This window comes from Ilyonectria robusta, assembly GCF_021365365.1.
Source record: "Ilyonectria robusta strain PMI_751 chromosome Unknown BGZ61scaffold_14, whole genome shotgun sequence".
Classification (NCBI taxonomy): Eukaryota; Fungi; Ascomycota; class Sordariomycetes; order Hypocreales; family Nectriaceae; genus Ilyonectria; species Ilyonectria robusta.
In genome coordinates, this window is record NW_025764448.1 from 218,591 (window position 1) to 243,506 (window position 24,916).

At 51.3% G+C, this 24,916-nt stretch overlaps 10 protein-coding genes across 10 annotated transcripts; 6 read left to right on the forward strand and 4 right to left on the reverse strand.

Moving 5' to 3' along the window:
- The first annotated feature begins 7 nt into the window (after window positions 1-7).
- Window positions 8-2,632, forward strand: BGZ61DRAFT_393561 (WD40-repeat-containing domain protein). The gene is made up of 2 exons (XM_046242874.1): window positions 8-306; window positions 372-2,632. Exons 1-2 carry the CDS (start codon window positions 22-24, stop codon window positions 2,598-2,600), a joined length of 2,514 nt encoding a protein of 837 aa, XP_046102208.1. The 5' UTR covers window positions 8-21; the 3' UTR covers window positions 2,601-2,632.
- On the reverse strand, window positions 2,622-4,277 carry BGZ61DRAFT_507294 (FAD binding domain-containing protein). Its single transcript, XM_046251903.1, has 4 exons — window positions 3,999-4,277; window positions 3,293-3,920; window positions 3,189-3,229; window positions 2,622-3,132 (listed from the first exon to the last, which is right to left on the reverse strand). The coding sequence occupies exons 1-4, from the start codon at window positions 4,246-4,248 to the stop codon at window positions 2,906-2,908; spliced, it is 1,146 nt and encodes a 381-aa protein (XP_046102209.1). The 5' UTR covers window positions 4,249-4,277; the 3' UTR covers window positions 2,622-2,905.
- A 2,105-nt stretch (window positions 4,278-6,382) lies between these two features.
- Window positions 6,383-6,868, reverse strand: BGZ61DRAFT_534202 (uncharacterized protein; the record flags this gene model as incomplete). Its single annotated transcript, XM_046254115.1, has 2 exons — window positions 6,383-6,545; window positions 6,624-6,868. 2 exons carry the CDS (start codon window positions 6,866-6,868, stop codon window positions 6,383-6,385), a joined length of 408 nt encoding a protein of 135 aa, XP_046102210.1.
- Window positions 6,869-7,548: 680 nt separating this feature from the next.
- BGZ61DRAFT_356445 (uncharacterized protein) lies at window positions 7,549-8,406 on the forward strand (the record flags this gene model as incomplete). Its single annotated transcript, XM_046240792.1, has 1 exon — window positions 7,549-8,406. A coding segment is annotated over one exon (858 nt), but the record flags the coding sequence as incomplete, so codon positions are not given.
- A 308-nt stretch (window positions 8,407-8,714) lies between these two features.
- On the reverse strand, window positions 8,715-10,784 carry BGZ61DRAFT_507295 (glycosyl transferase; the record flags this gene model as incomplete). The annotated part of the gene is made up of 2 exons (XM_046251904.1): window positions 8,715-10,480; window positions 10,562-10,784. 2 exons carry the CDS (start codon window positions 10,782-10,784, stop codon window positions 8,823-8,825), a joined length of 1,881 nt encoding a protein of 626 aa, XP_046102212.1. The 3' UTR covers window positions 8,715-8,822.
- Window positions 10,785-12,109: 1,325 nt separating this feature from the next.
- Window positions 12,110-13,355, forward strand: BGZ61DRAFT_534205 (concanavalin A-like lectin/glucanase domain-containing protein; the record flags this gene model as incomplete). The annotated part of the gene is made up of 3 exons (XM_046254116.1): window positions 12,110-12,488; window positions 12,559-13,026; window positions 13,087-13,355. The coding sequence occupies 3 exons, from the start codon at window positions 12,110-12,112 to the stop codon at window positions 13,353-13,355; spliced, it is 1,116 nt and encodes a 371-aa protein (XP_046102213.1).
- Window positions 13,356-13,776: 421 nt separating this feature from the next.
- Window positions 13,777-15,728, reverse strand: BGZ61DRAFT_519299 (fungal trichothecene efflux pump; the record flags this gene model as incomplete). Its single annotated transcript, XM_046252395.1, has 3 exons — window positions 13,777-15,082; window positions 15,138-15,535; window positions 15,591-15,728. The coding sequence occupies 3 exons, from the start codon at window positions 15,726-15,728 to the stop codon at window positions 13,777-13,779; spliced, it is 1,842 nt and encodes a 613-aa protein (XP_046102214.1).
- Window positions 15,729-18,796: 3,068 nt separating this feature from the next.
- On the forward strand, window positions 18,797-20,143 carry BGZ61DRAFT_534207 (secretory lipase-domain-containing protein; the record flags this gene model as incomplete). Its single annotated transcript, XM_046254117.1, has 1 exon — window positions 18,797-20,143. The coding sequence occupies one exon, from the start codon at window positions 18,797-18,799 to the stop codon at window positions 20,141-20,143; it is 1,347 nt and encodes a 448-aa protein (XP_046102215.1).
- A 2,681-nt stretch (window positions 20,144-22,824) lies between these two features.
- Window positions 22,825-23,354, forward strand: BGZ61DRAFT_454867 (uncharacterized protein). Its single transcript, XM_046246292.1, has one exon. The coding sequence runs from the start codon at window positions 22,893-22,895 to the stop codon at window positions 23,292-23,294; it is 402 nt and encodes a 133-aa protein (XP_046102216.1). The 5' UTR covers window positions 22,825-22,892; the 3' UTR covers window positions 23,295-23,354.
- An 84-nt stretch (window positions 23,355-23,438) lies between these two features.
- On the forward strand, window positions 23,439-24,416 carry BGZ61DRAFT_548823 (uncharacterized protein; the record flags this gene model as incomplete). The annotated part of the gene is made up of 1 exon (XM_046255411.1): window positions 23,439-24,416. A coding segment is annotated over one exon (978 nt), but the record flags the coding sequence as incomplete, so codon positions are not given.
- Between the last annotated feature and the right edge of the window lie 500 nt (window positions 24,417-24,916).

A 24,916-nucleotide genomic window follows, 5' to 3' on the forward strand; every position in this document is an offset into this window, starting at 1 on the left:
GCCGACAACTGCATACAACTCATGTCGAAGATACTCAAAAGAGACATGTGCGGCCTGCAATCACCAGGTACCCTTACTAAGGACCTTGATCCGAATCTGATCAAGAAATGCATTCCTCCGGAGCTCGAGTATGCAGGTCGCTACTGGGTGCAGCATTACCGAGAAAGCGGGATATGCCTCTGCGATGGCAACCAAGCTCATCGTTTTATCGAGGACTATTTCCTGTACTGGCTTGAGTTGATGAGCTTGACTGGGCATTTCTCTGAAGTACCTGCAACAATAAGGATGTACGAGGCTCTCCTTGGGGTATGTGTCCAGGCGTACAAGACGAGTAAATACCACCAGCGAATTACTAACATCGTTATGTTTAGGCCAGAGAAAATCCAAGTCAATTGGTGTTTGTGCAGGATGCGAGACGATTCGTTTTTGCTTTCCATTCAATCATCGAAGTGGCGCCTCTCCAGACGTATTGTGCTGCCCTTGCGTTCACCCAACCCAGTAACAGACTCCGGCAGCGGTTCAAGAGTCAGATGCGACACTGGATCCAAGATGTCCGAATCGCCGAGTCATCCAGAGACAAGGCCAAGACGCCAATAACGGGCAAAACATTCTTTGCCAATGACATAGCATTCACCCCGGATGGCCGACAGGTCGCATCTGGGTCGGTGGTTGAAGCGGTGAGGCTCTGGGATGTGACGGCAAAAGCTAAACTGGGCACACTCGTGGGCCAAACGGAAAAAGTCAGCTCTGTTGCGATTTCAGCAGACGGATTGATGATCGCTTCAGGCTCGGATGATGGTACTGTCATGGTCTGGGATTTGAGATTAAGGATTGTGCTTTACAACCTCCAAGGACATTCACGTTGGGTGAATTCTGTGGCCTTCTCACCAGATGGCAAACTCCTTACGTCAGGCTCCATGGACGAAACGATCCGAATCTGGGATACCGAGACAGGACAGGAACTTTGCATGTTGAAAGGCAACTTAAGTTGTGTCAACTCTGTTGCCTTCTCCCCCGACGGGTCATTGATTGCTTCGGGCTCAGCAGATGGAATGGTTCGCGTCTGGGATGTTAGACAGAGAGAGACATCGCTATTATTGGACGGCCACGCAGGTGCTGTCAATTCTGTTCGCTTCTCGCCGGACGGAAAGAGGATCATTTCTGCGGCAGATGATATGACACTCAAGCTGTGGGATATAAACGGAGAGACAGAGCACACAACGCTCAAAGGCCATTGTAGAAGGGTTATGGCTGTTTCATTTTCTCCGGATGCTCGTTTCATTGCCTCGGGCTCCGAAGATATGACGATCATTCTCTGGAACGCAAGTACCGGATCTCAACTGGGTACACTCAGGGGTCATACGAGCGGTATCAATGCTGTCACGTTCTCTCCCGATAGCCAGCTTCTTGTTTCGGGCTCGTTTAACGACGAGGTACGACTCTGGAATATCAGTACTGGAGAGGGATGCGGGAAGTTCGATGAATTTGAAGAGGATGACTTGCCCTTCTTGCGCGGAAGGTTGAAGGCTCTGAGGCTGGAAGCTAGCGCCGCTGCGGCAGAAAGCGTGAAAGGGCATTCAAGCACGATCAGCCTCTTAGTCTGTTCACCGGATGGTCAATTAGTCGCGTCCGGCTCGAACGATACTACGGTCAAGTTATGGACTAGAGACGGAGTGCAGCGCTGGCGATTGGAAGGCCATTCTAACAGTATCACCTGCCTCACATTCTCGCCAGATACGCAATTGCTTGCATCAGCCTCGGCAGACAAGACGACAAAGATCTGGAATACAGAAACGGGAGCAGAATGGCATACGCTTCAGGGTCATTCTAGCCATATCCGCCTCATCCGATTTTCCTCCGACGGCCGGTTCCTCGCCTCATGCTCTACGGACAAGACAGCTATAATTTGGGATGTAGGAACAGGTATAATGATCAGCAGGCTTGCAGGTCATGCAGACACAGTGACTGACGTCAAATTTTCACCCGAAGACAATCGCTTTCTCGCGTCGTGCTCAGCGGATACGACAGTCAAACTATGGGATGTGTCCACAGAAGGGGTCGCTCACACGTTCCGGGGCCATTCGGACACGGTGAACTCGATCTCGTTTTCGTCGGACGGCAAGCTGTTGATCTCTTGCTCGGCGGATAAGACAATAAGACTCTGGGATACAGCTGGAGCCGCGTGCAGTGTCCTCAACGGCCATACGCTTACCGTCAACTCGGCAGCGTTTTCTTCAGACGGCACGCTTGTGGTATCTTGCTCGGATGATTTGACGGTCAGAATTTGGGATGCGAAAAACAATTTGGCTCAAAGGATTCTCAAATTCACGATGGCGATTCGCACCGTGTCCTTCTCCAACTGCGGTCGGTATATTGAAACTGACAGAGGGACGCTGGCCGTTGGCTCGGCTCCTCCTGATTCTTCTTCATCTTCATCAGACCGATCATTAACACTCTTTGCATCGAAAGATTGGATCAGGAAGGCGGGGGAGAATGCTCTTTGGCTTCCGGACGAGTATCAGGCGACTTGCGTAGTGACCCTGGCGGACACAGTAGTCATAGGACACGCGGCCGGGAGCATTTCTTTTGTCCATTTCTAGATACATGATCATCATAGTGTACTTGATTTGTGCGTTTTACTTTGCCCTAGAGGATATTCAACTATTCTACTTATCGTAAACAGCGTGTCGTAATTAGCATAATACTAAGATGTCTGCCTACATACAACTCCAATCTGCATCCATACCCGGTCACTGTGTGTCCGGTGAGAGAAATCGTCGCCTTCACAAATTCCCGCGCCAAGACCCCATCCAGGTATTGCGTGTCCGACATTCGTAGATACACGGTCCTAGAGTCACTTAACGGCCACACCCTCCAGCCAAGTGTAAACACATTGGTCCATCCCCTACCTTCGCCCAACCAAAGGACTATCTGGTCTTAGATTTTGGATGTTATAGGAATCTAAGCAAGCTTGTCGACTCAAGATCACAGCTTCATACCCCCTCTTGATCATTTCTGTTTCATAGTCCGCCAGCGCTTCAAGGCGTGTCTTTTTGCCCTGGTGCCATAACTTCACTTGCTGCGTGAGGTTTGCGGCATCCGTGATTCCATGATTTGCTGCTTGGCCTCGGTCTGCGCGTTGAGGTTGGTAAGCTTGGTGGCCAGATTCGAATATGTGAGACACTTACACATCGTCATGGCATGCGCTGCATCACCAACCAGCGTGACCCTGCCTTCAAGGCCTGGCCACGGGACTGTAGGTCAATCCGCTAGGGTGATATTTGAAACGAACGTGCCCTCGGGGATATTTTCGATAATCTCCCGTAAAGTCTTCTCAAATCCAGTGCCAGCTGCCGGTGCAGATCTCATTTTAGCAAGCCGGTCGGCATTTGTCTCGGGCACATGATCTTCTGGCCCTTTGACAGCCCAGCTGACGTCGAACTGAGCCTCATAGTAAGGGCCATCTGTTTCAGAGCTGCCATTCACCTCTGGTGTTGAGAGGAGCGAATAGAACAGGTAGAAGCCTGTGTCAGGATGGCTACCCTGAAACATCAAAGGGTCGATATTTCGTAACGGATTGACCTCCTCCTCTGTTAGACGCAGTGTGGCAGACAGGTAGTGTGCTGGTAGTTTGTTTAAACATCCCAGCTCATCTCCCATGAGAATTTGTCTGATCTTGCTTCCGCTGCCATCTGCTGCCACTAGTGCAGAGCCTTCGGCTTCGGTGCCATCAGTGAAAAATACTGAGATGCCGTTTTCGGTGTGCTTGAAGCCAGAGATGCATTTATCCCAACGCACATCAATCCCCTTGGCGAGCAGTTTTCTCAACTTCAGACGACTGACGCGGCGGCGGAAGCTAGGTGGGATTACGTATCGAGGTTCTGCTGTCTCGAGATCCAAAAAGACGTATCTTCCGGTATCTGTCGGTCGTTCCATCCAGTTAGCAGGTTCCCTTTCCCAAAAAAAAAAAAGATGAGTGGCGAGCACGCTTGCCATACCTTTGAGACTTTGTTGAGGATCGACCTGGATCGAATCCAGCTCCTTGAACAGATCAGGCGGTAAACAATTCTCTAGGGTGGACAAAGCCCAATATATGGACAGACCCCACCCAGCGGATCTTGCGTCGAGGGATCGGTCACGCTCGTAGACCTGGAACGGTATACCTTCTTTCTTCAGAGCTTGAGCGAGCGTGAGCCCTACAATGCCTGCTCCTACTATGATAATGGGCAACTGCTGGGAAGGCGACATGGTGATAACTGGTTCAAGCAACACAACTTTGTTCATTACTGGGATGGACTGAGGGATATAAAATAATACTGTTGCTATTCGCACAAGAAAACACGTGACGTAGTTTTTTCCCGCCCGCATTTGGCATCTTCCGGTCACACCAGTATTGTGTAACGATCGATATACTACTCTATACTGTTGAATTAGGGCTTGGTCAAGCTAGTCACGCTGCCTTAGCGCGATGCAAACTATCGGAAGAGTGCCTCTTAAGTGAGTGTGGTAGCGGATGGCTGAGATGAGAGAGGATATGTATCTACTTCTCGAGTAGACCTTTAGTAAATGTAACGTGTCTCGCCCGTTCACGTAACGTGCCTCGTTAGATAAGAATCACCTGTTTTAACTATTGATCCATTCACGCATAAATGGCTTATTTCTCTCAGGTTTGGCGTCCCGAGACTTCATTGAATACCTATATCGGCTTTTGGAACAAGTTTCTTCGCTTTGGAGACCCCGTGTAGTCCTCCAGGCGATCAAACAATCAGGGCGGACCCGAGGAGTGGTCGTCGTTCCCAATACAACCCCGATCATGATGCCTTTTAGCCCTACCAGTTGTCAACTACATCTTCACCTTTTTTTAATTTAAAAAATCATGCGATGCAAGAAAACAGGCCAGACACGCCCCTGCTTGTCCGCAGCCTGTCGTCAGACAGCCCGATAGGAAAACTCAGCTTTGCATAGGACCGGAGCCATACCATGGATCCCTTCGAATCTAGATTGAACTCAACCACCTAGATCTTTGGGTATCAAGGGCGTCAGAAATCAATTCCGGCACATTGGTAACCCAACGACCCTATGACTCAGCTTCTGGTGAGGACAGAGAGTACACTAGGCTTCAAAGGTCATACGAACAGAGTTACTCGCGTTGTCTTCTGACTAGATGGCTTCTGGCTCGCTTCTCGCTCGGAAGATACCACATCAAGCTATGGTTCGAAGGTAGAGAGCGTTGCGAACTCCGGGGTCATTCTGGCGGCATCAACCATCTCGCATTCTCGCCCAACGGCCACCTAGTTGCATCGGCATTAAACGATAAAACTGTGAGGCTATGGTACCCGGAATCAGGAGCAGTCTTGGGCAACCTGGAAAATCATTCGGGTGCAGTCACTGGGATTGCATTCTCGCCGGATAATCGATCCATTGTGTCTTGGTCGATGGATACAACCGCACTCCTTTGGGACTTGTCAACCCAAACAAAAACCGCAGCGTTCAGAGGCCACTTCGGCCCAGTGAACTCAGTTGCTTTCTCTTCAGACAGCGAACTACTTGTATCTTGCTCACAGGACGCCACCGTCCGAGTTTGGAGCAAAGATGGGATGCTGCGCGTTAAGATTGACAGCGGCTCGCTTCTGCCGGCCAATTTCGTCGCGTTCACGCCAGACGATCAGTTGCTGGCATGCTGTTCAACCAATGGGACGACAAATTCTGGGATGGGAAGACCAAATCAGTCAGGAGCTCACTTGATGTAGGTGCAGTGATTCGCAGACTGTCATTTTCCCCCTGTGGTCGTTTCATCGAGACTGAAAGAGGGGCGTTGGATATGATTTCTGTTTCGGGCTATTCTCCTCCTCCCAATCGCTCCTTGACTCGTTCGCATGCCCTGATTGTCACTGAGAACAGGCTAAAGAGGGATATGAAAAACGTGCCTTGGCTTCCTGATGAGTACCATGCTACTGATGTGGCTACTTTGGCGATGCGATTGTGATGGGACATTCCTCTGGGGCAATTTCGTTCGTTCGTCTAGTTTGATCATTTCATCTCAACAAATCCGTATGCCGCTCTCCTTCCTATCAGTCTACTGCAGAATGTTCTAGGCCTCCTCCCCTCCCCATTCCGTGATTCCTTTTTGGTCCAGTGTGGGCTTCTCGTTTTCTTTCGCCCGAACAACGCTATCGGTCTGACTGGCCGCCGTTTTCTAAGCCGGCGTATTGCGTCCCTGGTCTTCTGAGATGCGTCTATCTTCTTTACGAAGCGCTTCGTCCACAACTTTGTCAATTTGGTAGTAAAACATTCAAGGCTCTGATGCGTGCGATCAGAAAGTCGACGTCGTCCATAGCACCATCCTCAAACGAGATTCTAATTCAGTTGTCTAGCAGACGTTCTACGCCAACGAGCCTCTTCGATAGATGTACGCGAGAGTCAGGTCTACCTTTTTCAGCAGCGCGCTTTGTAGCTTGGCTCGAGCAAGGCGACAACTCTGGTGTTTCGGCAGCACGTCCCGCGGATTCTGTTTCTGACTGAGTAACTCCGCAGTCCTTCCGTTGCTAGTCAGAACGGGTTAATAGTGATTTGGGAGCAAACGCTTCAGATGATGGAGTACTTGCCGTCTCTGCTCGACCAACCCTTCGGCAAACCGGTAATAGTCTTCGATGCCGATGTTGTCAGCTGCACCGTTGCGCTCGAGTAACGTCCATGTTTGCGGCTGCAACGTGAACCCTCTCCCGATCTCACTAAGCTTCGGCCTCTTTTCATACAAGTTCCAGTCAATGTAAGGCATCTGTGCCAGCTCGATCGCGGCGCCGAGACCACCGGGACCGCCTCCTACGATAGCGAATTTAAGTCGTTTCTCACTGTTTTCTGGTGACATGTTGACACGGCCAGATAATAAGTGATGTTTCTTCTCTCAGTATGCCGTTGTAGATTCCGCCTGGTGCAGCCCTTTTTGCGTAGGAGCTTCGATTGTTGTATATTGCGAGGCAAAAGCTGCTTGGTAGGGAGATACCCGGGATAACAGTTCCATGTAGATGCTAATAAAAGAGGAAATAACAGAAAACTAGCAGAATGGCTTTGAGGGGAACTCTAAGGAGAATATCAGGGCTTCATAGCAAGAGACGTAACCAAGTGGCCTTTCAGTTATGCCTAAATTGTGTAACCCACGGTCCGCCTGACCGCCCTTCTCTGGTGCGAGCCGCAAACATGTCACAGAAACAGCATCACGTAGCCGTCTTCACATCATACAATGCTTGCCGTGCTTCGGTGTACTTATTGTTGTCAATCATGTTTCACACCACATGGTAGTTCCATTGGCTAAAGCACCGCCATTGTGAGACGTAAGCTGCATTTTTTATTCTACTCGGGCCGAATCTCTAGTCTCTGAAGTTAGGAATCAACAGGTCTGGAGACATTAGTTGACAAGGAGCCTAGAAATTGAGGCTCCCCCGATGGAACTAAAATAATACTTTGGAGGCCTCCCCAAATTCGAGTTTTTAGTTTCCAGACACCTGACGGAGGAGGTTGAAAACGACTGAAATATTTCCTCGCATCAACCTGCCAGGAGATGATCGCACTCTCGGATTTCTCATCCCAACTACTGTGTCACAAATGCCCTGGACGTCTGAATTTCAACTCGACCAATCTTCTCGAACCATCCGTCTGGTGCCGGAAGACAGCACTGATCTTGTCACCTCCAGCGCCGTTGCGATGACCAAGCTTTTGAGAGCAGCTCAAGACGCAGGCTCATTCACGAAACTTTCTAACTGGCCAGGCGAGAAATTTCCGATTCTTGGTGCGCCTTTCCCATTTGCAATTGACCGAGCAATTGCGCCGTACTTCGGAATTGTTTCAACCGGCGTCCAACTAAATGTCTTCTCGCGGGGTGAGAGTGGGTCGATTGCGAGTATCTGGATCGCTCGGCGTGACGCCAACAAACCCATGTACGCTGGTATGCTAGACAACGCCGTGGGAGGGGCTGTCAAACATGGTGAGATGCCGTTCGAAAGCCTTGTGCGCGAGGCGGAGGAGGAGCTAAGAATGGACGCCAAGGCCGCCGTGTCCGGTGGGACTGTATCTTGGTTCAACATCAAAGATACAAGATCGGGCATTCATCCGGGCCCGGTGGAGTCTGGTGTCCAGTATGTTTACGACCTGGAAGTGGACACCGCAACTGTGCTGCATCCTGCAGAGGCGGGAATCGATTGGCTGCGGTTGCTCAGTGTCGGTGAAGTAAAGGCCGCTCTTGACCGGCGCGAGTTTAAGCCTAGTTGCGCATGTGTGATGATAGACTTCTTTGTGCGGCATGGCATTATCAATGCCGACAACGATAGGGACTTTGCCGAGATTGTATCTAGATTGCATCGTAGGCTGCTATTGCCTACAACTTATCCACAGAAGGTTGGGTTATATTAGATTCGAGACGATGATGCGAGATTTACTCAAGAAATTTTCAAGGCATATCTTTGCTAGGACTGGTGTGTGTGCAATCCAGGGATTGATGTCTGCTTTAATAGAATCCACAAGCTAACTCATGTATAGGATAGCTACTTGAGGTATCATTTTGTAAGAAGGCTCCTGCTAGCTACGTAGGGCTTTTGGTTCCCTTAGCCCGATTGGTTGAATGTGCACAGTACTAATTTATAATACCAGAGGACATACACATAAGGATAGGAGGTAATTAACGTTTATTTCCATGAACCTGTGATTACTCAAACTAAGCCGATCAATACCATTAAGAAATCCCAAATCCCAGATCCCAATATATCTAATCACCATTATCCAGAAGCCTTTGTAGAAATATGTGAACATGTGATGAAGCAAGATGCACCTCACTCCGGGGTGCTACGTTGCGTATTTTCCCTAATGACCTTCCACGCCGGAACGCTCTCGGTCACCCTCAGATGCTGCTGAGTGAAGAAAAGCGCATACTCGTAGATGCTCCAGTACACACTCGCAACGTTAACAAATAGCATGACAAACTTGAGAAACATGTATGCTGGGAAGGCAATCCATGCTACCCGCTCCTCACCGGGGCGAGATCTTCGAAAAAGTCCCAAGTGAACCACATTGAACCAACAGGCAAGAAAGAAATTGGCACCCAAAACGCTGCCACTAACAATCAGGGTGAAGCGCCAGCTCGTCGCCAGAGAGATGGGAAGGACAATGGGGGCGAAGAGCATGATGAGAGAATCGTAACACTCGCCAAGCACCCATACCTTGGTGAAGAGCTCCCGCCAGCCCAGTCGCCAACTGAATATGAGGTATGCTAGGTTGGTCCAAATGCGGAACAGGAAAAAGAAGTTCCAGCGGAAGAAGCGCTGCTTGTAGATGGACATTTCGCCGTAACCGCCGCGCGAGTCGCCCTTGGAGAACAGGGCTGGGAAGAGACGAGGCGGCGTTTCGGTCTCGACAAAGACCTGCGAGTTCATGACAATGCGGTAACCAGCAGCTCTCGCCGTGTGGCCGAGATACCAATCTTCGGAGATGTGATATCCAGGGTGAGCGTGGAAAATCTTCTCGAGCACGTCTCGACGCCATAGCGCGACGGCGCCATGAGGGAAGATGACGCTCCCGTAATAGCTCTGAAAGACCTTGGCCAGTCCAGCAAGCTTGTACTCAATGTCCTGGACCTGCTGCATGAGAGTGCCGCGTGAGGAGTTTGCGCCGACGCTCTTGATGGTGTAGCCCACACAGGCCACCTTTTTACTGCCATCAGGATCCCCAAAGAGGTGCGTAGGGAGAGGCAGGTTGGCCGGGAGGAGTACATCATCGTCGATCAGCATACAGTACTTGTACTTCGCCGCCAGCGCTACGCCGACAAATTCGGCCGTGATCTTGCTTCCAACCGGTACCCAGACGTGCCTCACGCCATACTCGGCGCACACGTCGGCAGTGTGGTCTAGTGGGACGGGCGAGTTGCCGTTGGCGACGACAAATATCTGCTCGGGGTTGAAGATGGCAAGGCAGGCTGGCAGCGTCGAGCGAAGCGTCTCGGCCGACTTGTAGCACGGGATGATGACACAGCACTCAGACGCATCGCGGGGCTTCTCCGCGTCCGAGTCTGGCTCTTTGCGGTCGAATGTACAGAAGAACTGTGGCAGGAAGTTGCGAATCGAGCCAGCCAGGAGAAAGGCAACGAGGCCCCAGACCTGGTGCTCGCCAGCGTCGCCGTGGTAGACACGCCAGAACCAGTGCACACCGCCCTCCCAGAACGGCCAGCCGATGAAACCGAAGTACAGGATGTTCAAGAGCAGCGCCAGATATAGTATTCTACCCGCCGACTTGAACCAGAACCCGGGAGCATCGATCGCCTGTTGATCGTGCGTGAGCTTCGAAAAGATTTCGAAATCCTCATTGCTGAGCGTCGGCTCCTCAAAGGGAAGCTGCTTTCCGGCCGTCATGGGATCTTTGAACATGTACAGCGGCGAGTTGGACGAGGCTGTGCGGTACGATTTGATCGAGCCAAGTGTTTGGGCTGAGCTGAATGCTGAGCGGTCTGCAGCGCCGTCCTCGAAGAGGGTTGAAGGTGCTCAGCTGCTCGTGCTCAAAAACGAAAACAAGGAGCCACTATTCTGCACGGGGCGCGGAGCTCGCGGCCTAGAAGTTGGCGAAATGCTCGACGTTGGAGAATCTGTTGTTGACGGCCGTGGTGTCTGGATGGAGACCCCTGGTGGTGCTGGAGGCTTTCGAGAGGGTGCTGTGTGAACGGGGAGTGGAAAGGGTGGTGGAGGCATAGCTGTACAAGTGATGGGGTCGCTCTCAGGCGCTCTGGACACATTGACAGAGCTCATGATGGGCTGGGTGACAAATGTATGAGGGTTTGACTATCAGAAGAAGAAAACGAGGAAGAAGACAACGGAAGTTGCCTATAACGATGATCAACGAGTGTAAGCAGAAGCCATGGGAACGAGTGAAGCTATGGTCTGCAGAGAACAGTGAGAAGAGAAGCGATACCGAAATCCTGGAGTCAATGAATGGCGGCAGTAGAAATACCTTTGAGCCCATAAACTGCGCTGCGTGTTGGTCATCTCTCAAACAGGTGAGACCGGCTGCAGGTACCAGAACTCAATTCATCTTCCGACCCATCTTAGTCTAGATTCTACCCAAAAGGTAGCCCCTCTCCCTTAGTCCCAGGGCCGCCGTGTCAGCGGTTGGTTGTAATCCCAGCTGAATGCGGAGATTTGCATCGACAGGCGGCTGTGATGGATGGTCTAGACGCGTGGGGTGCGAAAGTTGGGACTGCCGCTCCGCTAGTAATGCGAGGAGCCAGGGCTGTGAGGTAACTAATGGCTTGGCTATAGCTCCGCCTATTCAAGGGGCTATTTACTTTTGTTTTTGTCATGTTGTAATATGATTATCACGGGAAGACTTGGACAATCGTGAGCAAGCACTCTACACATCCCGGAACACCGCACTCTGCAACTAGTCCTCTCTCCGCCCATAGGATGAGTCTATTCTCCAAGGCAAACATCTTTTGGTCGTCGAATTCAGGAACATATGCGGTATTCCTGTCCACGACACGGATCAGCACATGTCCGATGAGCGGAAGAAGCTTAAGATTACGCAGTCAGACATGCTGGAGCAATTGCTTTTGTTAGGCAAGACACGATCAATACGTGTCATATCGTATTAATTTCTACCCTTTCTCGGCGCGGTCACCTAGGGCAATCGTCCTCCAACATCATTTGAGAGGCATAAAAAGATGCCTTCCTGTGGGGCCACATGTAAGGGATGCAGCTCAGCTTCCAATAGCTCGCCCAAGCAAGACATTGCCAAGATGCACTAGCATCTCCCGCTTTGACACTAATTCAGATCCTTCTTACGATATTGGCGCGGATTCTAGACTCAAGCGCGTGGGTCGATCTAGACCCCACAGCCCACTCAATGATCCAATTCTAGCCTGCTCATACCTGGAAGCTAGCTATTCCGGAGCGGCCAACAAAGTAAACATGGTCTCCCTCACATAACACTCCCTTTTCTTCACGCATGAGGCTTTGCTTCGGAGTTGTCGTACCGCGTCTTTGATGTACTCGCAGCCGGGCTGAACCTCGTTCGCCAGCGAGTTGCTACATCTACCACAACTCTACTCCGCTCTAATGCCCGGGTAGCTGTCATGATGCCAGGGCAAGCAGCCACCGGCGTTCCAACCCTACCGTACCACCTCTGCATTATTGTTCACCTGGATTTGGTCTCTCCTACCCCCTTCGCAGCCGCCGCAGAGGGCAGGTATTCCAATTGCTCCTCCTTTGCCACAAACGGCAGCGCTGCTTCGCAGTTTGCCTACTACCGCTTCTATGATTTCCGGAACATTTCTGCAGACACCTGGGACTCGGTTGAGGAACCCAAAAGCCCCAACAATATTACCGCAGGCGCTTCGACAGACGAAATGTCGTGGCAGCTTGACTGGGTACGGAGAGATGGCTTGCGATATCCAGGCCCGGATGTTGGGGCTAACCTGTTGCCGATAGACTATCAGCCAGACAAGGTGCATATAGGTATGATCAACACGACTCACGCAGCTCTTTCATGATGGGAGAATATTAACTGACTCATCTTGGTATGCAGAGAATATACCTAACAGCTTGGACGACAGTGCTAAAACCGCCTTAGCCTTCGTAAGCTCTCGCCAGTCCGAAAGCGCGCACCAGTCCAGCGGCATCGACTTCAACGACCAATCCATCCTACACCTATCGCTCCGTCTCTACGCACGTATTACCGGCGCACCAGGCGCTTGCACTGCGTTCTTTACGTACGAGAACGACACGCAAGAGGCCGACATTGAGCTCTTGACGCGCAATAAACCGGATGTCGTCGGCTTCAATACCCAGCCTACGATAGACATCCATGGCAAATTCGTTCCCGACTCACACTGGAACATGTCGTTCCCTAATAACGTCACGAGGGACAGCTGGGTGAACTACCGTATGGATTGGGTGGGGGACCAGGTGGTATGGTATGTCAATGGTGTTCACATGGCCAACACTTCGGTCAATGTGCCCGTTGAGCCCAGCCGTTTGTCCATCGCGATGTGGGGTGAGTTCCATTTAAATCCCTAGGCGCGTTCAACGAAAGCAGCTGACTTGTAATATTCAGGCAACGGTGGGACGTGGACGGGAAACATGACGCTGGGAAAGTCAGCCCTCCTGGAAGTCCAGTGGATTGAAGTTGTCTATAATCTCAGCGGTACAAGTCCTGCAGAGAATGGACATGTTGGAGCCTCTGTCTGTAACTTGGATGGCGAGGACGACGAGAGTGGCTGGCAACCGTACATATTTCCACCAGCACATAATTCTTCCTCAGGTGGCTATAAGGTGGGCCTATGGATTCTACTGTTACACTTGGCAATTCTTTCGATAATGTAATACCGATACCAGTAATAATAATATGTACATAAATTTTGTTTTTCTGTGTTATATTCTCTGGCCTTCCGTATTCCGCATGAGGCTTCACATCAACTGTATGCAAAGCTGAACAGTCACTCGCGTAGGTATAGATATAGGGTAACAGCGTAAATTGATCAACCTCTCCGTAGAAGCGATGCAGTGCTCTCACACTAGCTTTCTCAATAACGACGTTGTTATGTAACTAGCTAGCTTTCATTTTGTACAAACAATGATAGTATAAGGCCCATACCCAGGATTCTGCCACTGAACCCAGGAAAGGTAAGCAAACTTTGTGCTTGTCGGCATCAACATCGGCTACACCAGCCCAATTCGTACACGGTAAATTACCTGACATTTCAGCCTTCGACGTGCCAACACTCCATCTGGCCTAACCATCCTCTCAAGCCGACTTAACGTCTTCTGTCGTGCTCACCGTGCCCGTATGGCCCACATCGATTCCCTCATCTCGACTCGAAGTGCCTTTCTCATCCTCGCTCAAATTGGCGTTCGTTTGCGGCTCGGTGATTCCTCTAGCTTCCATGGCGGACTGGACGTGGTTGGTCATGTAAGCCGTGGGATCCTCCACAAACAGAGAGCAAATAAGTGCAATCACACTGAATGGAATGGTGATGTAAAAGACGAATTGAAACGCTCGGCCATATGCAGTGCGGACCGCTGCTCGAAGGGTAGCTTGAATAGCCGGCGTCATTCCTTGAATGTCAACCAAGGTTCCAGGCACGCCCAAATTGTATTCGATGGTCTGTGGGATAATGGCCCCCAAATCTGTAGCATTGAGCCCGCTGTTGAGGGCCGCCTGGGAGATCTCCTCTCCAGCATAGGTCCGGAACTTATCTTGGAAGATAGTATTGAAGATTGCATTGCCCACCGCACCGCCTCCGGATCGGAAAGTCCCTAGGAGACCCATGGCAACGCCCAGGTGGGAGTGCGGTACATGCAGACTGGAGATGGCGTAGCTGAGAATAGTAACCATGACGAACATAGGGACGCCAAATGCTGGTACGAATGCCCATGCCAATTTGTGGTTAGGGTTGACGGTGGCTGCGGTGGCTGCAATAAAGATCGCCTGCAACGCCGTCCCGACGACGAGCTGCCACTTGATATATCGAATTCTGTGCGCAAAGAGCGGGACAAGAACTCCCGTCACTCCGGAAAAGAGGGTGTTCGGAAGTGAAAGCACACCAATCTCGATACCATCTGTGGTGAACATATAAAGCGAACCCTGAGGTAACAAGGCCGACATGGCATTGAAGTTCATGCCTGAGATAAACAAAACAACCAAGATCAGCAGATACCCGCGGACCATTTTAAACAGCTTTGGGGGGAAAACTGGAGCCGCAGCCCAATAGAAGTCGTAAATAAAGGCAGCGGCAAGTGCAAGAAACCCAACAACAATAGGGACGATGGAACCGGCGCTCTTCCACGGATAAGCAGCGGTGCCTCCCCAGGTCAGACCGATGAGGCATGTCGTCAGGCCACCTGTGAAGAGAGACAAGCCGATCCAGTCGATTTCTCTAAACTGCGTCCATCGCGACTTGTCGAAGTCGCCGCGGGGTCGGGGCGTGGGCCAGTAGAAGAGGGCAGTACCGACAAGAGCCACGGCTTCGACGATGATTCCCATATAGAAGATCCATCTCCAGGATGCGTACTGGTACAGTGCGTTTGCGAGGAGAACAGAAACCACGCCCCTAGCCGCCGTAACGTTAGCCAAAGCCTTGAAGGAAAGGACGGGTCCTCACTTACCAAGGAATAGAGATACCACCCTCGAGAATTCCCAACCCCAGAGACCGCCATTTATTCGGGAGCATCTCGGGGACGCCGGCATACGACACAAAGACAAAGCCGGTACCGACGCCAATGAGCGTCTCAGCGGCAATCAAACTGTTCATGCTCTGCGCAGTGCCGCCGACGATGTTGCCTATCGTGACGACAGCCTGGCCGCCGAGGATAAGACTCCGCCGACCAAAGACGTCGCTCAGGGGGCCGCCGAGGGAGAAGGAGACTGCCGTGGACAACGACCACGCACCCACAACCCACGCGATTTTATCTGCGCCGCCGATGTCTTGCGATATTTGGACGACGACGGCGGCTGCGCAAACAAAGGGGAGACCGACCGCAGGGCCGAAGGACATTGCCATGGACTGAGAGAGTTAGCGATTTGGATCAAAGCCAGCTGCGAGGAGAGGGAGATCCTACAAAGATGGCAAGCCAGGTCCTGTAGCCCACGCCTATCTCGGCCGGATTGTCCTCGACGGCGGCGCGATGAGGATCTTCTTCAAACTCGATATGGGCCTGGACCGCTTCGGCCCGGCGCGCGGCATCGTCCTTGGCCATTGCGCAAACGCTGTGACTGTGTTTCGGATTGATTAATGTGTTGTGATGACCGGATTAGGTGCTGAACGGGCCCTAGACTGGGAGTCGATATATCTGTGTCGATGACGAACTGGGCGTCAGGTTTATAGATGCTCGATCGAGTCCCTACGCGTCCCGAGGTCTGCACTTCGTGGGGCCCCCGGATTACGAGTGTGGGGCATGTGGGGAAGATAAATGACAATTAGCAGGCGAGATTGATCTTGCTCTTGACTATTGCAACTACCGGAAACGCACCTCTAACGCGTTAAGTGGCCGGTGGCTGAGGGGAAGGCCAGGATCCCGAGGCCGGCAGACACAACTTTGGCCGCGGAATACAAGGCCAGTCTCAGCAGGACTTTCATATCGGTAAATGACTCTCCAAAACGCCTCCAACTGCCGATGGGACTGGTTTAAGCTTTGATCCCCTGTTCGTTCGCGCTGCCCATTGGCTTGGACGCGTCTCCCCGCACAGCTCCGTCTTAGCTTCAGCTAGGGATATTGCACATGGCGGGCGCACATGGGGAAATGGGTCTAGACTCGGTCCTTAATATTGGCTTATCAGCTTCGAATTCCCACGCTTACGTGCTATATAGTGCCCGAGGCTCCGTCCAGCTCGTCGGGACGTTCGGACGGGCTGCTGTCTCTACCAGTCACCCGGTATTCAAGCTGGATGTGGCGTAAGGCCCCTACTAGACGGGACATCCCTTTTCACATCAGATTTCCTGCACATTGGGGTATCGATTGCTCGCAATTGACCTATCAGCCAGTCATATCGACAGGCCCATGCCACTATATCCCTAATTTCCCTACTATCCACGTGGCGTCGTCATATTCAAGCTGTCTCTTCTAGGGGGGTAATTGCAGACCTTCCATCTTTCTATCTTTTAATCGCATCCGACCTTTCTAGATCACGAGCTGCACCAGATGTATCTAACCGATGACGAGCAAGATCCGGATCGCCGGCCTTGTGGGGCTTGCACAGGCCTCTTGATCGCGGAGTAGACTCGTTGCCCCCGCAATAGTCCCATGACAACCAGGAGTAGCAGCTGAAAAGCGGCCCCGGAAGACTCGGCTCCGCATGAACAGGGAACGGGAAGCTCCACAAGACTGGGGCAATATCTTAATCTAGGATCACTTATCCCGAAACGGCAACAAAAAAGAGAAAATGCATCCTCCTGCTGCTACTAACCCAAGAACTGCTGCATCATCTCTCCTGCCTGAGATGGATTCCAAATTATTCTGAACACATCCATATCTAGTCCCCCATGCTCCGTGGCTGGTACCATATGGATTTGAGGTCGACTTCTACGTGCGCCGCATCGTAGAACCAGGAAAATATACCCTTGAAATCGACCTTGACATGATCTCGATGTCCGTCGTCGCCGGCGCTATCGCGATTCTCCCATACATGCCCTGAGGTATGCCCCAGGTCCTCACTCTCCAGCTGGGAAGAGTAGCAATCGTTCCCATAACCTCACTAGGCTCGGAGATAATGTGGATCCGAAAAGGCACAGTTGGCTGTGTATCCAAGCCCAGGCCTCAAGGGCATCCAACTATTCTCCCCAGCTAGCTCTCGCCTCTAACTCATCTAGCATTCGCGCTGCCAGTGCTGTGCGTTGTAGGTATTACCCCGGACAACACCTGGATTCTGTTCCATTCTGTTTCCCTCAAGCCGCAGAGAAAGTCGCTCCTCGTATGGAGCTTGGATGACCGCGTTATAGTCACCTCAAGTGTGCGGGGTTATTCTTCAATCACATATGGTGAACTTGCATGGCTCTCGAAACATTTGAACGAGACGGAGATGTATGGTTGAATGAGGACACTCAATTCTTCTACTTCATTCATATCGCCTAACTCGTCTTTTAGCCATGGGTGGAGCGAAAAAAACGGTGTTGCATCAGGCAGATGAAGACATGTCCAAGTAGAGAAGTGCATCACCATTCCCCGGGTAGTTCATCTAATGAAGCCATCGTCATACAGCCATTTTCCTTTGTCACCTTTTTTTCTGGTCTTCGAATGGCGCTCTTTCTTTTTTTTTATAAAAAAAAATGTGCAACATGCTCTTCGGGGGTCATTCACATTTGTTGGTGGGGATCGGCTTGGCGGTTGTTCTCATCGTCCCGCGACTGCGCCTCGGTCTCACGTGCTGCAGTTCTTGTCTTCCGCGTTTAAAGTGCGCTGTCGTTCACAAGGCCATGTCGTACAAAGATTTTCTGTGTTAGATAACTTGATCAGTACGAGGCCAGTTCAAACAGCATGTTGTACCAGTAGTAAATTCCCCAATCCTATCGTGGAGACTACTTTGAGTTATGTGCACTAGAGCATTGTCTCATCGTCAAATGTGCATTTCCGATGGTTTGATCGTGTGGTACAAGAGTTCTCGCGCCTATCGGTGATGGAATTACTGAAGAAGTATGCACAGTGATTTCTGAAGAGCCGATCGGTGTAGGGTAGTTGATGGAACTAGGAAGATTCTGTACAGGACCTGAAGGTAACCCTGGATGAATTGACATCGATGCGCCCAATTGGTTGTGGAATGTAAAAAACTGGAGACTCCCTTCACCTGTTTACCAAATGAAATATGGTCATCGCTTCGGTCCTGGTTCCTATAATTGGCGTAGACCTGCATGTCTCTGCATGTGGTTCCGCATGCGGTGAGCAAGCCTCGGGCGGTGCCACGAATCTGGACCCGATCTAGGTACGCTGAATGGTTCTGACAGAAATGGACACACTAAGCGGTGGCTTTCACTACTCTTGGCAATAGTCTGAGCCACTCTCGTGATGATTCGCGAATTCCTTGCGCCCCTCTGCACCTCACGACTAATGCCGTCATCTTCGTCATACTACGAAGGAGTTAGCGGCGGAGCGAAGCCGACATAGCCGGGATTCTCGGCTCAGCCTTGGAGTATTAGCGTCATCATCAGATCAGAGATGGAAGTCTCCGAGGGGACAAATGGAAGTCTCCGATGGGACACTTGAATAAACCCCCTCCCTCGCCAGCGTGGTCTGATCGGGTCCTGTGTTTCTCCAACCTCACAGCTTTGGTCACAATGGCTTTTCAACGTGCCCTGGCTCTTCTGTGCTTTTGCGTGGCATTTGCGACTGCTGCCGGTGCTTCTCAATTCCACAAGCGAGCTGCTCCTTTGGGAATTCTTCCGCCGAGTCAGGATCCTTGGTACTCTGCTCCGCCCGGGTATGAGGACACGGAACCTGGAACTGTATTGCGTGTGCGACCTGCGCCTGGAAACTTGACCGAGATCACTGGAAACAGCTCTGCCACGTACAACATCCTCTTCCGCACCACCGATAGCCAGTATAAGCCCACATGGGCCGTCACCACTCTGCTCGTTCCCGAGCTTGGTCCCAAGAGCCCTGCGGCTCGCCTCTTTCACCAGGCTGCTCTTCTGTCTTACCAGGTGCCGTACGACTCTGCCGATGTCGATTCTAGTCCCAGCTACTCTTTGTACACCACCAATGCGGCTGCTCCGTACGGTGCTGCCTTGGGACTCGGGCTGTTCGTCTCTGTGCCAGACTACGAAGGGCCATTGGCTTCCTTTACTGCGGGTGTCGTCTCTGGACATGCAACGCTTGACTCGGTCCGCGCCGTGCTCTCGCTCGGTCTGGGTCTGAACACATCATCGCCCCGTGTCGCGCTTTGGGGCTACTCTGGCGGCGCACTGGCTAGCGAATGGGCCTCTGAGCTCGCAGTTCAATATGCACCAGACCTGTCCGAGACCATCGTCGGTGCAGCACTGGGAGGCTTGACGCCGAATATCACCAGCGTCCTGGAGTCCATCTCGGGCACAAACGCAGCCGGGTTGGCCCCAAGCTCTATGCTGGGTCTGACGAGCCAGTATCCCAAGGTGCAAAAGTACCTGATCTCTCTGCTCAAGACCACAGGGCCTCATAACAAGACTGGTTTCTTGGCTGCCAAGAAATTCACTCTGTCCGAGGCTGGTGTCGCTTACGCGGGCGTCAATATCGCCGACTACTTCAAAAAAGGCTCTGCTACCTTCCGCGACCCCAAGATTATAAAGATTGTCAACCGCGATGGAATTATGGGCTACCACGGCGTGCCTCAATGGCCCATCTTTGCATACAAGGCGATTCATGACGAGATTAGCAAAGTTGCCGACACGGATGCTCTCGTTGAAAAGTATTGCAATGTTGGTGCCAATATTTTGTACCAGAGAAATACTCTTGGTACCCATTCTGAGGAGGCCTACTACGGACTTTCAGCTGCTTTGGAGTGGTTGGCGGCAGTTTTAACCGGTACATATGCCGAGGCTTACAAGACTGAGGGGTGCACTGTTCAAAATGTCACGAGGAACGATACTTCGAGCCCATTGCTGAAGCGAGACCAGGATGTGCCAAATGGTGTATTTAGCCTGTGGTAATAGCACCAAGGTGATGTTGGTGTTTAATTTTGTAAATACTGGGATAATGTCAATGATGATACTGAAACCTTGAGAGGATAGTAACGTGATGAAACACAGCTACGTTCTCTAGGTCTTTGAAACCCAAGACTGTGGAGTGGGAGCCTTCTTTGCCCAAGAGGCCGCGCGTCTGCGCTTGGATATTTCGAGAGCCAGTACGACTCTAAATAACAGCCACCAACCCTGTGTAATATAATGCATGGACAGTGTTTTGGGCTGTGAGGTAACGCTTTGTTGACAATTCCCTGCGTTATCTCAGCACTCTTCTACATCGGCAACTTGAATGAGCTCCTGGCCTCACCTATCCTTCCCATTGTTTCGTGTCTCCTCGCCCATTCTTTTGTGGCCTTGGATCATTTCATCTACAACTCTGGCGCGCGGGGAGATTTGCTTTAGCATCGACCGAGAAACCAGCTCCAGGTAGTTCCTGTCGTATAAGTTTACCAACGCCATTATCTTGGTTCCGGACTCGCTCGCGGATTTGATTTGAGCTTGGGATTCCGTACTAGCACATATCCCCCTCTCGCAGCGGCTGTGTTGACTTCCATTGACAATGGGCCCATCCTGACCCCGGACTTATTCTGGTTAGGTACGGATACGAGGAGCTCGCCGGTTGAAAACAGAGCCTCGATTCTCCCAGTTAAATTCAGCGACTCATCTTTCGGCGCAACCGGGTCTTGCCCAAGGACGATGTGACTACTGTCTTCATCCAGATCGATCGGCATGTAGCGTATCGGCCCCCATGTCGACATCCTCGATTTGCCCTTTATCTGCCAGCATCGGCAGCAGCATCGGTGATCTATTCGCAGCAATCGCAGTCTCGACAGGAAACGAGTTCACTGTTCCTGCATTAGTGCTGCTCTCCACCTGCTGAACTTGCTCCATCACAACGGGCCAGTCGTGCCGGGTCGCTGGCCAGAGGAGATTTGTACAGTCGCCCTCCGATCAGGCTACTTGGAGATTGTGGGGGTAAGGATGGTCGTCATGGGAGAGGCTGCAGGCCTCCACGAGGCAGATGCGAGATATCGAAATACAAAATGGTAGTTGGACTCCATTTCAGAGGTCCCTTCCGGGGCTTAACATACGTCCACTTTTCCTCAGCCTCCATTTGGTGGGGGGATAAACCTATCTCACATGTTCAGTTCATCTCGTCTAGAGACTTACTCTGCTTCGACTTTGCCGACCGCAACGTCTTCGCTGGCACCGATGACGTGTCCTAGCCGCAGGGTTTCGCCAGGCGCCGTAATGCCTGCAAGTTCGGGGTGAAGCGGTGGCGTTGGTTCGATGTACGACGAATCATATTCATGGTTATGCGAATGCGAGAAATGCGAGATTAACGAGATGCCCCCTGTCCCCACGAGTGCAGACCATCCTCCAGACTAGTATACTAAAATGAGTTAAACTTCAGTCCGGGCGGATCCCCAATAAAGGAACTAAAGACGCTTGCCGACTCCCGCGTAAGTGATGGAGAACTGAAAATACGATGGACATGGGTAAGGCTAATATTCGCTTCATATGCCAAGCCTTAGCTTGAGCGATGTCTGTCTTCTCGTCCAATACTTTCTTTCCATATCTGGGTCTGCACAAGCAAGTCAAACCTCAAGTTTGCGGCCACTGGACCATATCTCTTCTCTACCTGCAAAGCCCCAAGCGTCTACATTCTTGACGGCCCTGCTTAGGCTGTACATGATGTGAAGGACAGGGCCCACTTTCATCACGTGGCACAGTGCTGTCATCCCACACACTGTGGGATCACACTGTACCACAAGGGTCCTTGAAGGCAGCCTTTAGGGCTTCCTTTTGAACTCTAGATAATTCAATTTAAGTTAAGTAATTCAACTTTACATCCCTGACGGTGATGACCTCTTTTTGCCCCTTTGGGTAATCCATTTCCACTTATGAGGTATAGGGTAAGTACAGATCATGGGGGTTCAGGTCTAAATACGGATCGAGGTGTTTGATGCAAGCGGCCAGTTGTTACTGCTGTGACGGTTAGCAGTACGGTAGCGGGCCTTGTACTGGTCAAATCTGGGAATCATTGGCAGGTGCAGTAAGCTAAGTACCCAAGTTATAATTGATAGCTGAAGCCGAAGAGCATAGTGCTCTGTTTATTGTATAAAAACTCTCACCTATATATGGGTGTGTCTTTAGTCAGGTGAAAAGGGAGGCGTCACGTTCACTGCTATTTGTGACCGCCTGGTCTGAGCCTGGACCGTGACATCAATCCTGATGGCTAAAGACATAAAGGCAATGAGGCATGGCTAGGCGGGTCCACAATGTGCTTCGATTTGGCTCCGACGAGAACGGTGCACGATTGTGTAATTATCGGGGATCAGGGGGTAACACTTGTCAAACGCTAAGCCAATCTTGCTCAGGCTGTTTATGTCGCCTTGTCTCGGCAATTGTGGCTGAGCTGCTAGTCCCACGTAATCTATCTGTTGAGAGCACGTCTCCATTGCTGATCTGAGCCTTTCTCAAGTGCCCCTTGATCGACCACAAACGAACTTAAGAAAAGGGATTGGTCTACTTCCGTGACGACGGCTCTTTTCTTCTCCTGCGGATACATCTACCAAATCCAACCCCTCCCCCTTGTAGCCGTAGCCTCACTCCTGGCCCGTCGAGTTCTGCATGCCGCCAGAGTCGGAATCGACCACCCTGACGATCATCAAGACCATGGCAACCCCGCCTAACAGTCAAATTTTTGCTTCGAATGCGAGACCTAAGAGACTCGGCTTTACAAAGTCCCGCAACGGATGCCGCAGGTGCAAGAAGAGACGTGTCAAGGTACGCCGTGAGCGAGTCATTTATTTCTTGCCCCAGCCTCTCCTCCACCTCCCAAAATCTTCACCCAATTCAGTCCCATAACTTCGTTTTGCAGGCTGGATCTGCATGGACGACCGGTTGGCTCTCGGCTCCAAAGTTTGCCCAAAGCTTCCGCATAAATGCCTTTTCCTCTGACATCAGTCTGCAGTGTGATGAAGCGATTCCGTGTACAGCATGCATTCGACACAATACAGTATGCAGCCTTGAGGTCCCTCAAAATTCTGCCAGTCTGCACACAGCAGCCGCTGGCTCACGAGACAGAAGCGCCGAGGCAGGTCTACTATCCTAATGACGACACATCGTGGCATCCCTTCTGACCAAGACACAGAGTGACATACCTCCTCCCGCCACCAGCTCCACGTCAAGCCCTCAGCCCACGTTTGGCACGGCACGCTCAGCTTTCCTAGATTCTTTAGATTCCTCACAGTCTTCGGATTGCTGGGTGTCCAATGCCGAACTCCTGATTCACTACACTACCGTCACCTACCGTACTTTCTCTTTCACTGGCGCCCTTGCCAAGTTCCTTCAGTCTGACTTGCCGCGTGAGGCTCTGTCTCACCCATTTCTTCTGCGGGAGATTATGGCCTTCTCCGGCTTCCACCTTGCCTATCTCCATCCCGAGAAACGCCAGACCTATCTCTTAGTAGCCTCAAAGAACCAAGACCTTGCCATTAGAGGTCTGAGGGAAAGTCTTTCCAAGGATTTGACTCCTCAAAACTGCCACACCCTCTACGTTACGTCGATTTTCCTCATTCTCAGCAAATTTGCCGCTTTTACGGCAGTCGACCCTCAACACCGGAATCACAGCTGCTCGATGCCTACCGAAAGCCTCTTAGAGATCTTCACCATGTTACATGGTATGGATAGCGTTTTCCGCTCATCAGAAAACGACATACGCGACGGGCCGCTCGAAGGTCTGTTCAGCCAGGACTCTCATGCTCAGAGCACTAGGGTGTTGTCGTTGTCGGCTCGACTTGAGGAGCTCAAGTTGTCAATTGAGTCGGAGAGCCAAGAATGTGAGACGAAGACAACCTTGGTCTCGGCCGTGGACAGTTTAGTTGCTGCCACTGTAAGAGTCGCCAACCATCAAACGTCAGCGTCACCAGCCGAGCTAAGAGCCATATTCCTCTGGCCAATGCTTGTCCCGCCAAAATTCGTCGGCCTGGCTGAAAGAGGAGACCCCATTGCTCTGCTCATACTTGCGCATTATTGTGTTCTCATTCACTGGGCTGCCGAAAGGTCCTGGTGTTTTGAATCTTGGGCGCCAGCGTTGTCTCACGCCATCGCGAACCAGGTGAGTGATTCGCATTGGGCAGCATGGCTTGACTGGCCGTTGAACTTGATCGACGAGAATATGCAAGGACTATGTACGGCGGTTACCGTTGTTTCAACGCTTGACACGCAGCACTAGAGTGCAGGCAGAGGGAAGCTTGATAGACCTCCAACCCATGCCCAACTAGACAAGGAGTTAAAGTTTGCCGGTGAGATTGAAATGTTTTCATTGTAATAAAATAAATTGACCAATGTATTCTTTCGGGGAGGTCTTTAAAGCGGCGACCTTGTCCTCCCTGCACTGGCCGATTTGACGGGACACTCATTCGCGAGCCATAGCACCATTCAACTGTTGCACCTCTTCTTTTTGAGCCACCGTAGTCCCTTATCCCCATGGAAAGCCCCTGTGCGGAATAGCGTGTGGGTACGGCAACTTCAGCGACATTATCGGTCTTGTGGAGGTGATCGCCAACATCCTACATGTACGTACTCGATCAAGTCACCCATTCACTCATTCATCAGGTATTGGAACGAACGATGAGTGCATGCGTAAAAGTATCAATTGAGACTGCCCGAATTGATGTCTTAAACAGGAAAGCAGAGTTGAGGAAATGGAAATGCTTCTATATACCGTGGCAA

What these genes read in the sequence shown, in the direction of transcription:
- BGZ61DRAFT_507294 (XM_046251903.1), bottom strand. Translation starts at nt 4,248, where the DNA reads ATGTCGCCTTCCCAGCAGTTGCCCATTATCATAGTAGGAGCAGGCATT. An exon ending in TCCTCAACAAAGTCTCAAAG is followed by an intron (nt 3,921 to 3,998) that starts GTATGGCAAGCG and finishes AACGACCGACAG; the next exon opens with ATACCGGAAGATACGTCTTT. An exon ending in GAAAATATCCCCGAGGGCAC is followed by an intron (nt 3,230 to 3,292) that starts GTTCGTTTCAAA and finishes CCTTGAAGGCAG; the next exon opens with GGTCACGCTGGTTGGTGATG.
- BGZ61DRAFT_393561 (XM_046242874.1), top strand. Translation starts at nt 22, where the DNA reads ATGTCGAAGATACTCAAAAGAGACATGTGCGGCCTGCAATCACCAGGT. An exon ending in TGTACGAGGCTCTCCTTGGG is followed by an intron (nt 307 to 371) that starts GTATGTGTCCAG and finishes CGTTATGTTTAG; the next exon opens with GCCAGAGAAAATCCAAGTCA.
- BGZ61DRAFT_454867 (XM_046246292.1), top strand. Translation starts at nt 22,893, where the DNA reads ATGCGAGACCTAAGAGACTCGGCTTTACAAAGTCCCGCAACGGATGCC.